This window comes from Argentina silus (genome assembly GCF_951799395.1).
Source record: "Argentina silus genome assembly, chromosome: 8".
Classification (NCBI taxonomy): domain Eukaryota; kingdom Metazoa; phylum Chordata; class Actinopteri; order Argentiniformes; family Argentinidae; genus Argentina; species Argentina silus.
In genome coordinates this window covers 9244546-9259753 of record NC_139662.1, presented here as the reverse complement: position 1 = coordinate 9259753, position 15208 = coordinate 9244546, and the positions used below count along the sequence as shown (strand labels likewise).

At 41.5% G+C, this 15208-nt stretch overlaps 2 protein-coding genes across 4 annotated transcripts; one reads left to right on the top strand and one right to left on the bottom strand.

The window, feature by feature from the left end:
- Positions 1-3103: 3103 nt before the first annotated feature.
- Positions 3104-5447, top strand: LOC310808212 (tubulin alpha chain). 3 transcript variants are annotated; one of them, XM_083674989.1, is made up of 4 exons: positions 3104-3244; positions 3828-4050; positions 4139-4287; positions 4418-5447. In XM_083674989.1, the coding sequence occupies exons 2-4, from the start codon at positions 3930-3932 to the stop codon at positions 5396-5398; spliced, it is 1251 nt and encodes a 416-aa protein (XP_083531115.1). In that variant the 5' UTR covers positions 3104-3244; positions 3828-3929; the 3' UTR covers positions 5399-5447. The 3 variants fall into 3 exon arrangements, with proteins under 3 accessions (XP_083531115.1, XP_083531113.1, XP_083531114.1); XM_083674987.1 differs by having other exon boundaries at positions 3104-3268; XM_083674988.1 differs by having other exon boundaries at positions 3104-4050.
- A 606-nt stretch (positions 5448-6053) lies between these two features.
- Positions 6054-12437, bottom strand: pmelb (premelanosome protein b; the record flags this gene model as incomplete). Its single annotated transcript, XM_083676011.1, has 12 exons — positions 6054-6213; positions 6356-6446; positions 6721-6926; positions 7053-7155; positions 7254-7388; positions 7541-7819; positions 7997-8344; positions 8522-8686; positions 8961-9092; positions 9316-9462; positions 11015-11110; positions 12374-12437. 12 exons carry the CDS (start codon positions 12435-12437, stop codon positions 6054-6056), a joined length of 1926 nt encoding a protein of 641 aa, XP_083532137.1.
- Positions 12438-15208: the final 2771 nt, after the last annotated feature.

Genomic DNA, 15208 nt, shown 5'->3' with positions numbered 1-15208 from the left:
TAACTTGAATTTGTACTTGAATTTGTATTTGAACTATAATAGAATTGCATACTGCAAATGGCTCAGTCAGAGATGAAGGAGATACAGTACTAGACAGGGAGCAACAGACACCCAACCCCTCCTCCTCACAGGCTCTGACCGTTGCTAGGTGATGAATAACTGAGTTGCCCGGATACAGCCTAGTATCCACATAAACCGCCTTTATCTGTTAGTCACATGACCAAGCATGAATGGCAGTCACTAATGGGTAGGAGCAGGCAGCTGCCCCCACTGGGGGTGGTGAGGTTCCACTGCTGCCCAGTTTAGCTCTGTCTTATCTTGTCTTGATGAATTTCAAAGTTAACAAACCTGGTTTTGTCTACTTGGTAGTGAATGAATAATACCGTGTTACAGCTAAAGGTTGAATCTTGACCTTTGACTCATGTAAAAAATGGTCAGTCAGTTAGCCCTCCAAACTGCCTCTGTGAGGCATTAGATACTTGTTGATATCTTTTCTAATAATACGCTCTTGTTTGGATAAGAATAGTAGATGGCTTTGTTGACAAAAGTGTATTGGAATGTGAAAATCTACATGTGCTCTTCAATGTTGTCCTGGGGTCTAAAATGATGGAATCTGGAATCTGTTGCAGAGACTATTGAGAGGGACATGACAAAACCACGACATGATTTGTCATATAAACTTGATGTAGGCCTAAAACATTCCTCATAATAACCATTTACTCATAATAACTAAGAGCTAATTCACAGTCTTCTCATTTATAATTATCAAGTATAACTATAACAAGTTCTAACTACAACTTGGCATGCTTTATATAGTCAATAATTTAATGCAAAACAAAGTGTTGCATTTTTAGTCTCCTTTCAAAATCCACTCACTGAATGCAGTGGTCATAACAATTTGTATTCATGTGTAGTTTGTCTACAGATATGATCACTCAGTGACTGCTTGTTAGCTGTGTGGTGAGTGTCTTATTCTCCAGAATGGATGGAGAGGGACCATGCCATAGAGGACCACATCCATCTCAGACTCCTCCAACTCACTCTTATCTGGGGCTGCAGCTGCAACCCATTTTTATTACTGAAGTATGCATTTATGCACTCCCCCATGTGGATTTAAATGGATATGGATTGCTGTAAGAGCCCATGCTTAGACCAATCCTATGCTTTTAAATTAATGCGCATTAGTGCACAAGGGCATACTTCAGGAGAACTGGGATGCACGCCTTGTCTCACAGCTGCTACTGCGGACCTCTCTCTGGAATGCAAGGCATGGACCCACTGCTGCTGCCCCTTCTAAACAACATCACAGTCCCATTAGTCTGCCCTCACTACTGATATAGCCTCCTGTAGATACTGTATTGTACAGTATATTGTACAACTGCACATTGTTGCATTGTTGCCATATCTACTATCATCCTTCATTTCTGATTTTAAAATGATGCTTAATGTAGCAGATGCATTGGCATCAAGGCAACAGTTTAATTTGACTGTATTGCAAACCCAAATGCTAGACATATTTTTTGTGTTCATGATGCTGCCTGACTAAAGGCAGGCTTGAAAAGCCTTCAATGTTCGAATCTTCAAGAACATGCTGAGTATGAGGATGCACCGACGTAGGCAATAGTTTTATCTGGAGGCTGTTTAACATGGCCTTTGAAGGCCATGTTAGAGAAACCGGGGAATTATTTTATCCCATGCATGTGAGATAAATTGGTTCCTTAAAATGCACTCTCACACATGTGGGCAAACACGTTCAGCAACAGCAAGGACCAGTGGTAAGTCACGTGACCTGCCCAGAAGGATTACATCATTGCAGAGAATCTAGGACAAAGAGGGTGGAGAGCTAGCATGGAGGATAGCAGGCTTGAGCAACATGGATGACATGGCTGACAGCAGACAGCAATGAGACAGCATCTTGGATTCTGTAATTCTACATTGTTAATGAGAGACTGCTCCACATAGTGACTGTGTGAACACATCAATGCCTTTCATTTATACGTGATATGGAATGCCTCCCATCTTTGAGCAGGGTGATATGGGCATGGTATTTGGAGCACGCTAATGAGGCGTCCTGCCACTCCCATTGTTTTGCACGCAATAATGTTCCCATTATACAACTGCTGTCCCTATATTCTAATCTTTGGTTAGTCATTCCCGAAGTATCCATATGGGAAATATATAATAATATATATAAATAATATATATAATTTGTGTGAACAATCCCTTTAATCTTAGGGGGTAGAGGGAACATGGGACATGGAACATGGGGAGACATTTGATTAGGCTTGAGATTTGTTTTTTTATCAATAACCCATTCCTAATATTTTAATAATAATAATAATCATTGTAATAACTAACCAAAAACATGAATGCATTCTCCTTTTAGAAATGATCATTTGCAAGCCAACCATCCTCTGGCTGGCATGTAGCCTATATATGTCGAAGCGCCGCCCTCCTTCTTAGCATTAGTTACATCCATTGGTTGCATTGACACCGTCGGGTAGTACACCCATTTATACAGACATAAATAAAAGGATCTCTCTCCGTATTTCTTTGTTGACCCTTATTGTTCGATCCTCATCAAAAAAACATGGTAAGTCATGTAGTTTTTTCAGCGGCCTGAAACAATTACGGTTATGTTCTCTATTGAGACGGATTTCCATTTTTTATTTCATCTTTTGATAGCTGATTCAATATCACTAGACATCGTGATGGCTGATTGTGACTCAAAAGATTAATATTTTTTCTCGAGTAATTCATTCGATAAAGGATAGAGTCTGGACCGTCGACATTACCTTAATTTCACATTTCTTAGGAATTCGAAATGGCATATGAATATTGAATCCGTGTGCCATATCCCGTTACATTCATTGTTAATGTTATGTCTATCTGCAATGGCGTTGTATTGTGTATGAGGATAAAACTATGCATTAATATTGCATGCCTTAATGGTGATACTGGCACTAATCAATTTGTTGACTATTTTCATAGGGAAAGTAACTAACTATTTTATTATTTATCTAACTAATGGGTTTACAATCCTCTTAGATGAATAAGATGGAGCCTATTATTCACCCTTGCCTTGCCTTCTGTTACAGCAGTAGGGAGGGGCTGACTGGGTGGGGACAGAGGGAAAACAACGGCTCTCTCTGTTCCTTATGTCTTATTCAACCCAGCAAAGAAACCCATTCTTCTCTACATGAGACCTGCCTTCAATTCCCCCAGGATGTAATATGACATCCGAGTGAGCTTTGTTGGGGTCATAAATGTAAAAATGATTAAATGCCGTTTCCCGTCAGTTAATTGCTATTTACTCTATTGTTCCTGTCTTATGTTCCCTGTCTTGTTCCTGGTAGTCATTTTTGGGTGATTTCTGTTAGACTCAAAAGTGTCCAAATTATTTTTCTGTAAACCGCAGTGTATCGCATCTGTGTACGAAATGTATAAATAAAGTTTTATTTCATTTGATTTGATGCAGAGTCAGAATGCGGCACTTGCTTGTGCTTCCTCCCTGTGCAGTGCCATCCCATTCAGACAGAGGGCTCGAATGTCTCGATGATTATAGTCTAGTCTGGAATTTATTTCAGTTACTATTATCTAATGTTATTTAATTCTAAACACAGGCAATTGGTATTACCTGAAGATCCTCTTTCCAATTCCTACTGTTTATACATGTATATGCATTTAAGTGAATACAGAGAGAACAATTTATTGTATGTGTATTGTATTGATGTATGGGCTATGATTCATATTGATTCATTCTTAGACTGTTGGTTTCTGTTTTACAGTCCCAAGAAATTGTGAAATATGTTGTCTTTATTTTCCAGCGTGAGTGCATCTCCGTCCACGTGGGTCAGGCTGGTGTCCAGATTGGCAATGCCTGCTGGGAGCTCTACTGCCTGGAACATGCGATCCAGCCAGACGGGCAGATGCCCAGTGACAAGGCCATTGGAGGAGGAGACGACTCCTTCAACACCTTCTTCAGTGAGACTGGGGCTGGAAAGCATGTGCCCAGGGCTGTGTTTGTGGACCTGGAGCCCACAGTCATTGGTGAGCTCTATGTTTCTCATCTGCCTTAATGGCATGGTCTCTGATTGGTATTGTGCCCCTTATTGAGATGCTTATTTTCTCTCCTAAGATGAGGTGCGTACTGGGACCTACCGCCAGCTCTTCCACCCTGAGCAGCTGATCACTGGCAAAGAGGATGCTGCCAACAACTACGCCCGTGGGCACTACACCATTGGCAAAGAGATCATTGACCTGGTGCTGGACAGGATCCGCAAACTGGTGGGTACCCCTGTCATTCACACATGACTGAATAAAATAATGAATTAATGAATTAAATAATCCAATAAATGATCAGAATTTGGTTAACTCCTCATTTTATTGACCTACTATATGTGTGTCTCTTTCCCAGGCGGACCAGTGCACTGGTCTTCAAGGCTTCCTGGTCTTCCACAGCTTTGGAGGTGGTACCGGTTCTGGTTTCACCTCCTTGCTGATGGAGCGCCTGTCTGTTGACTATGGCAAGAAGTCCAAGCTGGAGTTCTCCATCTACCCAGCTCCCCAGGTGTCCACAGCTGTGGTGGAGCCTTACAACTCCATCCTGACCACCCACACCACCCTAGAGCACTCTGACTGTGCATTCATGGTGGATAATGAGGCTATCTATGACATCTGCCGTAGGAACCTCGACATTGAGCGTCCTTCCTACACCAACCTCAACAGGTTAATTAGCCAGATTGTTTCCTCAATCACTGCCTCCCTTCGATTCGATGGCGCCCTCAATGTTGATCTGACAGAGTTCCAGACCAACTTGGTGCCCTATCCCCGTATCCATTTCCCTCTTGCTACCTATGCCCCAGTTATCTCTGCTGAGAAGGCTTACCATGAGCAGCTCTCAGTGTCTGAAATCACCAATGCTTGCTTCGAGCCGGCCAATCAGATGGTGAAATGTGACCCACGCCACGGAAAATACATGGCATGCTGCCTGCTATACCGTGGCGATGTGGTGCCCAAAGATGTCAATGCTGCCATTGCCACCATCAAGACCAAGCGTTCTATCCAGTTTGTAGACTGGTGCCCAACTGGTTTCAAGGTTGGCATCAACTACCAGCCCCCCACTGTAGTCCCTGGTGGAGACCTGGCCAAAGTCCAGAGGGCTGTGTGCATGCTGAGCAACACCACTGCTGTTGCAGAGGCCTGGGCTCGGCTTGACCACAAGTTTGACCTCATGTATGCCAAGCGTGCCTTTGTGCACTGGTATGTGGGTGAGGGCATGGAGGAGGGAGAGTTCTCTGAGGCCAGAGAGGACATGGCAGCCCTGGAGAAGGATTATGAAGAGGTGGGGGTTGACTCCATCGAGGGTGAGGGAGAGGAGGAAGGAGAGGAGTATTAAAATAAAATGTGGCATACAAGCCTTTGTCAAGTAGTGTTGCATGATCTAATAATGATTGATACCTAATAAACGTTGATCAAAATTGGACTTGATGTTTTCCATGTGTCTTCACTCCTGTTGATGTCTCAAGGTTCCTCTACCATAGAAAGAGAAATATTCCTGCTGTCGCTGCCAAATTAAAACAGTTTTATATGTTTCCACTGTATTCTTGATAGCAGAGGACTATATCATAAATTAATATAGGCCTCTGGTTGACCTGGTTGAGGAAAAATCACTTTATTATATTATATATACTATATTATTTTCATATGGTATGTGTGATGTCTCTTGAGACTGTATTTGGTCTGGCTTTGCTTAAAACTGATTTTAATGGAAAATTTTTTGCAACTTCACAAAATAAATTTGCACTTTATTACGGGTCATGCGTTCAGTAAAAACATTGGAGGATGCACTGTAGGATGTTATAACTGGTCTAAAGCAAACATAATTTGAAGGTGTCTTGTATTTAGACAGAAGCCAAATTACACACATGACATTGAAGCTAAAAAATAAAAGTATAAAACATTTATAAAAAAACATTTCAGGTGACTAAATGTGCAAATACATTGTTTCTTGGTTGTGTGTGTATTTGGCAGTGGAATGAGTTGTTGTCCATTCACACCAGCCTATCCTGGAGCAGTGGGCAGTTGTCCACAGTGGCCCGTCGACTCAGAAGGTTCCAGAACCGTCCAGGAGCAGAGAACCAACCCTGGCTGTCCTGCTGGGGGCCGGCAGCCACAGAGTCTTCTTTCAGGGGACGGTACTTTTTGAAACGTCTGTGGGAGGAAACAACTAAAAATTCTGTTCAACTGATCATTCTCAGGTTAAGATCACTTGGCTCTTTCACAGGCATGTGTAAAGTGTCATCAAGGGTACAATGCTTCATAGGTATACTGTCTTTAGAGTGGTGTACCTCACCTGTAAGTGTAAGCCACTGTTCCTACTGCCAAAGCAGCAATCAGGACCCCCATTACCATGGCAACAGTGCCCCCTGAGGATAGACTGGAACCTGCTATAAAACACACACACACACACACACACACACACACACACACACACACACACACACACACACACACACACTCTTTGTAATTACTGATGACCAAAAATTATTGAAAACAAAACCATTCATGTCAAACAACTTGATATAAGATTGTTTATAATTTATATTATTATATTATTATATTCCCAAAGAATACTGTCATGAAGTAATAACTAACTGAAAGGTTGAAAGAGAGAACAAGCATACAGAGATGAATAAAGACAGGTGTTAATGTACATACCCACTGTTACACTGAGCCTGGTGCTGGTGACAGCCAGACTGACATCATTGGTCATCGACACGTTGATGCAGAAGACGCCAGAGTCATAGAAGAAGTGACGCTGCACCAGTTGGCACTCTGAAGAGGGCGCTATGGCGTTACACACTGTATGGATGGGCATCATGCACTCTGCATCCAACACCACACTGCACACCTCTGTAGGAAGGCTGGGGAAGAGACAAACAGCGTCAGAAACACGACAACAAGTGGGGATATATAATGGCTATTTGTTATCATATTGTGTGGATGGTGGTTATGTTTGATGAAACCATGAGAGGAGATAGAATACTCACCTTCCTTGGCAGGTCACAGTGAGATCCACCACATTTTGATCAACCTCAGATGTCCTCATCACAGCATTGTCCACATGTACTATCTCCACCTTTTCGATGCCCTCTGAAGACACAGATGTGAAAAGCAGTCAATTACCCTCAGTGCAAATGAGATATTTAGAGACCACAAGATGGAGAGGTGCATTTAGGAGCTGGACTCACCAACAATTTCAATGCCAGTACAGAAGGACCCATAGCGATAGATCACACAGTCGTGATCTGATGCTTCGTCACCTGCCTCACGCTTGGCAACCACTACCACCACGGGAGCTTGAGGACCCTGTGTGGCTGTCTCTGCTGCATCAAATTATGTGCAACTTTATTGATGTAGCACATTTTGTACAAACAAGCAATACAATTTGCTTTAAAATGAGCAAGACCACAATTCAAAGGAATCTAGAAGACCCATTAGCTTAACAAATGTTCAAACAGTTGTTTTTTCTACATACTTGCAGGGGCCTCAGGATCTGTCTCCACGTTCTCAGTCATGGCTTCAGGCATGACAGAGGTTACTGTAGCCTTGGGGGTGCCAGAGTTCATTGGTGACGGTGTGTTTTGGGCAGTTTGAGTGGCTGAGCCAGAGGAGGCTTCCTCCTCAATTAGGTCTTCCTCTGTGTCCATCGGCTGCTCTGGGGTGTATACAGCAGCCTGGGCTGAGAGACCCAGGTTTATGGCAGTGCCCTGAGTGGACACGATCAATGGAGTCTCAGATGCAGCAGGACCACGGACTGAAGAGAGAAACGGTCATGGAAATTGAATAACTTGTCATTTTTCTTTTTCAATTCTGAGACGCATACATATTGTACTTACACACACACACACGCGCGCACACACACACACACAAGTACACACATACATTATGTGCAACATGCTGTGCTATTTCCACAGAGATTGAGGAGGTTTACCTGTGCTCAGGTTAACAGGTGGGCCAGGGGGCTGATAGGTGACAGAGTTGGGGGTGGGGGCGTTAGCTGGGGTTGCACATCCACCGTCGGGGATAACTGCCTGCACCACCACCCGGGGCTTGAAGTCGCCAGCCGTGATGTAGGTGTGAGTGACGATCAGTTCTCTGGATATGAAGGCTCCGCTGTTGTCACCAAAGTCCCAGTTGAAGGTGATGTCGGCATCACTCAGGTACTCGCTGGGGTCATGGAGGCTGATACTGAAGGCGATGGCTCGGTTCTGGACGAAGCGCATGTCCGCCTCGTCAATGTCGTTCACTTGTGTCAGTGAGACGGCGAAGGGGATTTGATCTAAAGACAAACAACAAAAATAAAAACAAAATACCCTGTTTATGATTGAGCTGTTAACGATGTCATTTTCTCATCTCATAATCATTGATTACATGTAGTGGAGCACCTTTTATGTATTTTAAAATGTCCAAAATGTGTCTAATTCATTCATTTATCTGACTCTAAAATGATGCTAACCAGTGATGGAAAACTGTGTGGAGGCGTAGCCCAGAGGGATGAACTTGTCCTTGCTGCGGTAGTGATAGATGACGATGTCCACGATGTAGGAGCCCAGGGGGATGTTGTCTGTCCCAATAGTGAGGGAGGAGGAAGGGCCATCAGACACCACCTGCCAGTACTGATCTGTGAGGCAAGGAGAGGTAAATTAAGTTACGAAAAGGGACATATCATGGGTTATATGGGTTTACATGCATGGGTTATAGATTGGGTGTCCTTCACCACAGCCGCTTTGAGTCTGGCTGGCATGCAAGATAAGTGCCCTTAGTAAAAGATAAAACTCCAGGTAGAGTTTTAACAGGTTAGGTGACATGTCCAGGAAAAAAAAAACAAGGCCCTAGTCAGTACCTAACATACAGGTGTTATTAACCTGGAACAGTGAAAAGGCAGCTATACTCACCCCAAGTTTTCCATACGAACACATAGCTAGGCTTCTTGTCACCCTTCTTGAAGGGTGTGCCGTCAGGGAAGACACTGTTCGAGTCTGAGTGTTGTGCAGGGTACACAGGCTCAGACCCCTTATAACTTGTTCCTAGAGGACACCAGAGTAAGTGTTTGTTACTGCTTCATTTTCAGTCAGACTATAAGATATGGTGGATTTAATCCCATAATGTCTCTTGCCAACAGAACATGGCACCGTACTTTATCCATCCCATATGGCAGTCAAACACATGACTGAAATACATGGGAAATTACAACGATAGAATGCATGTAGCTTCCAATGGTAAATCCCCCCTTCTTGGAGAATGGCTCACCATTAATAGTACAGTCCTGGTCCCATACAACCTCTCCACTGGGCAGTACCTTCTGGTTGTGGGGGAACTCCAGGTCGATGGTGAAGGTTACCTTGGCTTTAGTCAGGGTTGGTGCATCATTGCCCACAATGAACTTCACCTTTCCACCTGTTTGGCAGGATAGAATTATACTGGATATGAAAATGTATTCAGCTATTCTTTTTTTTAGTTCTACTTGATAGCATTGCTTGCATCATTCTAGTCACTTTTTTCTCCCGCCCCATCCCTCCCCTAAAAAGAAAATTATAGTTGTTGGGATTCTTTGTCTCACATAGTTCCTGAAACTTGCTAGCCTACAAAGATTTTAAGCTAAAACTGAATATTTTTGCTATGAGTATGATTATGTTGATTAATGATTGTCTGTCAGATACTAAATCACCAAATAGTGCTTTTTTTAAGGTTATTTTTTAGATTAATATTGTTTTTGCCAGCCTTTGCAATAATTGTATACAGTATTTTAAATTGAAAAAAGCGTAATGATGAGTCAGTTGTTGTTTTATATACTGATTCATAAACCTGATGCCATGGGATAGGAACATCAAATATATGTTCCCAGTATTCTTGTATCCTATATGGAGCAGTGGTCAGTGTTTTTGACCTTAAATGAAACTGGTATACTGATCTATTTATACTAATCTTTTTCAGCCATTTGTGATTTTTAACTCACTAATTGCCAAAGAATTCCAGAACACTCATCACCTAGAGTGCCGAGTGTTTTATGTTTTATACTTAGCAACAATACTTTCATTGGCTACAAAATTAAGCATAATAATGTATGCATTTTTGGTGAAGTCACCCTTGGCACTGTAGAATGTTGACAAACTGGGTGACTTTATTCACCGTTTGCACTAAATGAGTTAAAGTGTAGCAGACAAACTAAATCCTTACCTTCAAATGACCTTATTCAGCTATTCTTAGAGGACAAATAAAACTAATCTTCTTGTAATAATTAATTTGATTAATTAATTCTAATCTTGTTGTTAAAACTAACCCGCTTTGGATTAACAGAATTTATCTGGGTTCTGGCAGAGGAGGCAGCTAAATATCTCACCCACAACTGTAACATCCCGCCCTGTTCCTTAGTTTATGTTTGTCTTTGTCTTTCATTTATTGTTTCCTGTTTATTTTTGTGTTCCTCACCTTGTCTCTCGTTTCAGACACTTCACCACCTGCCCTTGTGTGTTTCCCACCTGTGTGATTGTCTACCTCACCCTGATTGGCTTCACCTGTTCCTCATCATCCTTCCCTGTGTATTTAGTCTGTGTGTTCCCCTGTCTCTGTGCCAGTTCGTCTTTGTACCTTGTGTCAAGCATTCCAGCGATTTCTCTCCTAGTGTTCAGCATTCCTGGTTATTTGATCTCTGATAGTGTTTCTGACTTTGCTTTTTGCCTACCCCTTTTCGGATTATCTGCCTGACTTTTTGAGCTGCCTACCTGTGTACCAAACCCTGTGCCTACCCTCTTCCTGGATTATCTGCCTACCCATTGACTGTCTACCTGTGTATCGAACTCTTTTTGATAGTAAAGACTATTCTATTGGATTAAAGTTTTTGTCTCCGAGTGCATTTGAGTCCTCCAGTCATTACAACAACAAAAACAGAAGTCTGAAAGGATGTTATTCAACCACTAATGGTTAAATAGAGCAAAACTATAATGCATACCTTTCCAAGCATCTCTGTAACGAGGGTCTCCATCTTTCCACACTGGATACATTCTAGTATTCCATGATGGGTACCGTGTGAAGCGATTTTTGGGCTCTAGAATATCAGAATAAAATATGGTAATAAAAACATCCACAAAGATAACTAATCCCATCTATATATGCATTATCAGCGATCCCATCCCCAGTAGCTTCTTGTCCAGAAATTGAATCATTGTATCTATGGGGTTCTATTCATCACACCACACATTGAGAATATCCATTTGACCTGGGGCAGCGGTTGGTGTCACTTTCAGCTGCAACCACAAGGTGGTGTTCTAGTATAGGTGCCTGTGGGTGCCTTTTCATTAAGTTTTGCAATACCATTCAATCCTCTCCATGTGACTGTCAGATGAATGTGTGTGTGTGTAACTTCACTAAGGCGGGAGCCTCTCTGGATTATGGACAAAGGGGGAGAATTATTAAATGTTTCCCCTGCAAAAACTATCACATCATAGGGTGATAATCAGGCATTTGATCATCATAACAAGGACTGATCACACCCATATGTGGCACTAAAACCAACCTGACATCAAGAACTGATAGGCACTGACTGCGTTACTTAACTCTAGATTAATGCAAACTATGCTGACTGTTGAAAAATGAGGCCCTCCAGTCATTTGCTCCTTAACAATGTTAAAGACAGTGTGGATTACTGTGTCAAATTTTCCTACAGGCCATATGACTGCATGTATTACTTTCAAATCAAGGACGCTAACAAGCTTCAGTCATGTTATTTTAAAATATATTCAATGGCAAATCAGTCAAAACACAAGTTCATGTCTCAGCTGAATATCTTCCAAATGTTTTCATGTTGAACTTATGTGTCCATTCCACTCAGAAGTAAAGAAGTTACATTCTGTAATATAAATCCATACTGATCATCATTCAAAGGGCCCATAATGCTCCTTCACGGCCTACATAGCTTCAGGTGTTACAGTAACGTCCATGGTCTGTGGGGCACCTGTTATGAGTAGACACTGATAGACTCAAGCCCAAGAGCAGTGTGACTCAATTCAAATCATTACCAGAAATGCAAGAACCATGAAAGTTCTTCAACATGTTACTGAAGGTTTTTAAAACAATCTAAAAAGATGATCTGTTAAGAACTACAAATATGCAGAGGCCATTGGAAACATGAACATACATTTGTGCACTTTAGGACCTGAGTTTAGGAACTAAAGACCTCTGTAACTCTCCTTCAAAAAGCTTCCCTCTTGTTAAAAAATGAAAACATAATTCATGTTCTAACATATTTGTGAATTGTCTATATTATTTACTGAAATTATCTCAGATATAAGGTTGTAGAAACTGTACTTACTTGCCACAGCAGATGAAATCACAACCAGTAGCACCACCACTGCCAGAGTTACAGTTGTCCTCATGTTGAGTGTGCTTCCTTTTCATGAAATATCCCTTTTCTCAACTGCAGGTACAGACGGACAAATTCCCAACTACACCATTGTGATTCCTGGCTTTATAAGTACTCACAAGCAGTAATAGTATAGACCCCTCCTACCTCTAACTCTATGAACTCTGTAGCCCCCCCTCCCACAGTTCAGAGGTCGCTGTGGTTTACTGTATCAATGTGTTGATTATACTTTATCAGGGTTTAAATAGGTCACAACATGTTATGAGATTCAAATATTTAGCATGTACATTTTTCACAGAACCATCTAAGGCATTGTGGAGGATTACTGAAAAGTTGATAACTTGAATAATTGAAAGGAGGGGGACAGGTGTCGCTGGTCTAATGTGGAAGGGAGTGACGTCCACCTGTCTTTGGGCTCATGGAATAATCTATGTCCTCTTCGTCCCTCTCTTCTTACACACAGTAAACCAAACTCACCATTTAATACTGTTTAATGGTTTAGTATAATGGTATACTGTTCATATACCATGCCCAATATGAATACATTCAAATTCATAGAGAATGTGTTACTCTGCAGGCTTTCTTCTACTGAATAATTAGTCACAGGTTGGGGTACCTGCAGTACAATTGTCTCTAACGCTTTATGAAAGTGTTCCAAACAGGATTAGATTATGATGACTGATGGATAGATGATTCACTTACTTAGACAAATGTATTTGTTGTAAGTCGCTTTGGATAAAGATGTCTGCTAAATGTCAAAAATGTAAATGTAAAAATCTAAAATCTAAGAAAAATTGGCTGATTACCAATTCTGCATGTGAAAACTCGTGCTCCTAAATTATGAAAGGCCACCTAAATCTCTTACAAAACCACCTGACCCATTTAGGACTGACTTCTCCAATCAGCCCTAATTATTTGGGGATTTACAAGAAAATACTTTCAGCTGCATTTTCAAATGAGGAGATCCATTATAAAAATGATTGAATTTCATGAGAAATATAAATGGATTTAGAAAAATAACCATAGACATTGTATATATGAGAAAACACCTGGGATATACAAATAGGCAGGGATATGACAGAGCATTTCTGTGTCAATAGAACACTAGGTCACACAAAACAGCTAATACAGAGACTGAAAAAAAGGTAGGAATGTAAACCTAATAAGGATTACGGAGGCACTTGTGACTAAATTCATCCGGATTTGTCCCACCACTCTTTAGAACTATAAAGTATGTGTGTTAAACGTTGTGTCTTATTATTTTGTCAACTTGTGAGACTGTTTAAATCTTTAAACAATGTCCACATTCAGAGGAAATCCATTTCCAATCGATGTCATCTTTAATATTAGCACAAACTTGTAATTCCAAATGCTACCCTCACTTTTGAATTTTCTAATGAGAAAAAAAAACTGTACAGGGATATCTATTACATTTGCTTTATTATATTTCTAAGAATATAATGAATTACTTTTTGATAAAATACACTCACCAAACACTTTATTAGGAACACCTGTACACCTTCTCATGGTGGAGGTGGTGTAATGGTGTGGGGAATGTTTTCTTGGCGCACTTTGGGCCTGTTAATACCAATCCACACTCATCGCTTGAATGCCACAGCCTATTTGAGCATTGTTGCTGACCATGTGCCACAATTTACCCATCTTCTAATGGCTACTTCTAGCATGATAACGCACCATGTCACAAAGCAAAAGTCGTCCCAAACTGGTTTCATGAACATGACAATGAGGTCAGTGTTCTTCAGTGGCCTTCCCAGTCACCAGATGTGGTAGAACGGGAGATTCACAGCTTGAAAGTGCACCTGAAAAATCTGCAGGAATTGCGTGATGCAATCGTGTCATCATGGACCAGAATCTCAAAGGGAGGACACATACTCACATATACACATACTGTGTATACATACTATTTCAATGCAATTCAAAATAATAAAGGCAACTGTCCCTCTCAGTTCTCACTCTCTCTCTGAGGTGAGGTTCTAGAGAAAGTTCTTCTCCTGATGAACCAGGGCGTGAAGGAGGGCGTGAGGTGAGTGGGGTAGGTGCAATGGGCCGAAATGCACAGACATCATCGCCTGGCAGGCCAGCAAGTTCTCATCCACTCCTGCCTCATCTGAGTCATCCCGACTCTCGGGAGTGGACCATACACTATAACCACTCTACCAATTGTCAAGAGTGAATGACTGAAATAAAATGGCTATCAAAAAAGTGTTAGCCTATAGTAAAAGTAGGCTACCTGTTGTCCTTTAGAAGCTCTGTCGATACGATTATATATCAATAGAAACGTCAATCGTGAAAACATTTGTTACTATAACGTAATCACAATGTTTTTAATTTGTCCAGTCAATCACTTTTTCTGCACCGAGTTATTTTCATGACCGTACAATTGTAGCCGTACAATCTGATGGTCAGACTCAGTGATGGGCAGACGAGGCTTTCTGAAGCTTTGGCGCTTCTATCCAAATTGTGCCAAAAAAAACATCAGAAAGAGCCTCGGCGCCTTGAAAATGGTGCCATCTTCTGGTCTGCAGAAAGTACAGCCACCATTTGAAAGAAAAGCTCACTGATGAATACAGAATAGAGAAGCTGTATTCCGAATAGCGTTCTCCCGTGCTCTGGCTCCTATGCTCTGGAGTTTGTTCTTTGTGGTATACTCTAGAGCTAGGGAATCTCAGTTGGCTATCTCCATTCAACTATGAAATCTTGGCGGAAGCTGTATGCTGGAAAGTTTTTTGCAAAAGGTCCTTTCGCGTTGACTTGGTTTATACT

Excerpts from the sequence above, each read along its gene's own strand:
- LOC310808212 (XM_083674989.1), top strand. The coding sequence starts at position 3,930 with ATGCCCAGTGACAAGGCCATTGGAGGAGGAGACGACTCCTTCAACACC. Across the intron at positions 4,051-4,138 it reads CCTGGAGCCCACAGTCATTG|ATGAGGTGCGTACTGGGACC; the intron begins GTGAGCTCTATG and ends TTCTCTCCTAAG. Across the intron at positions 4,288-4,417 it reads TGGACAGGATCCGCAAACTG|GCGGACCAGTGCACTGGTCT; the intron begins GTGGGTACCCCT and ends TCTCTTTCCCAG.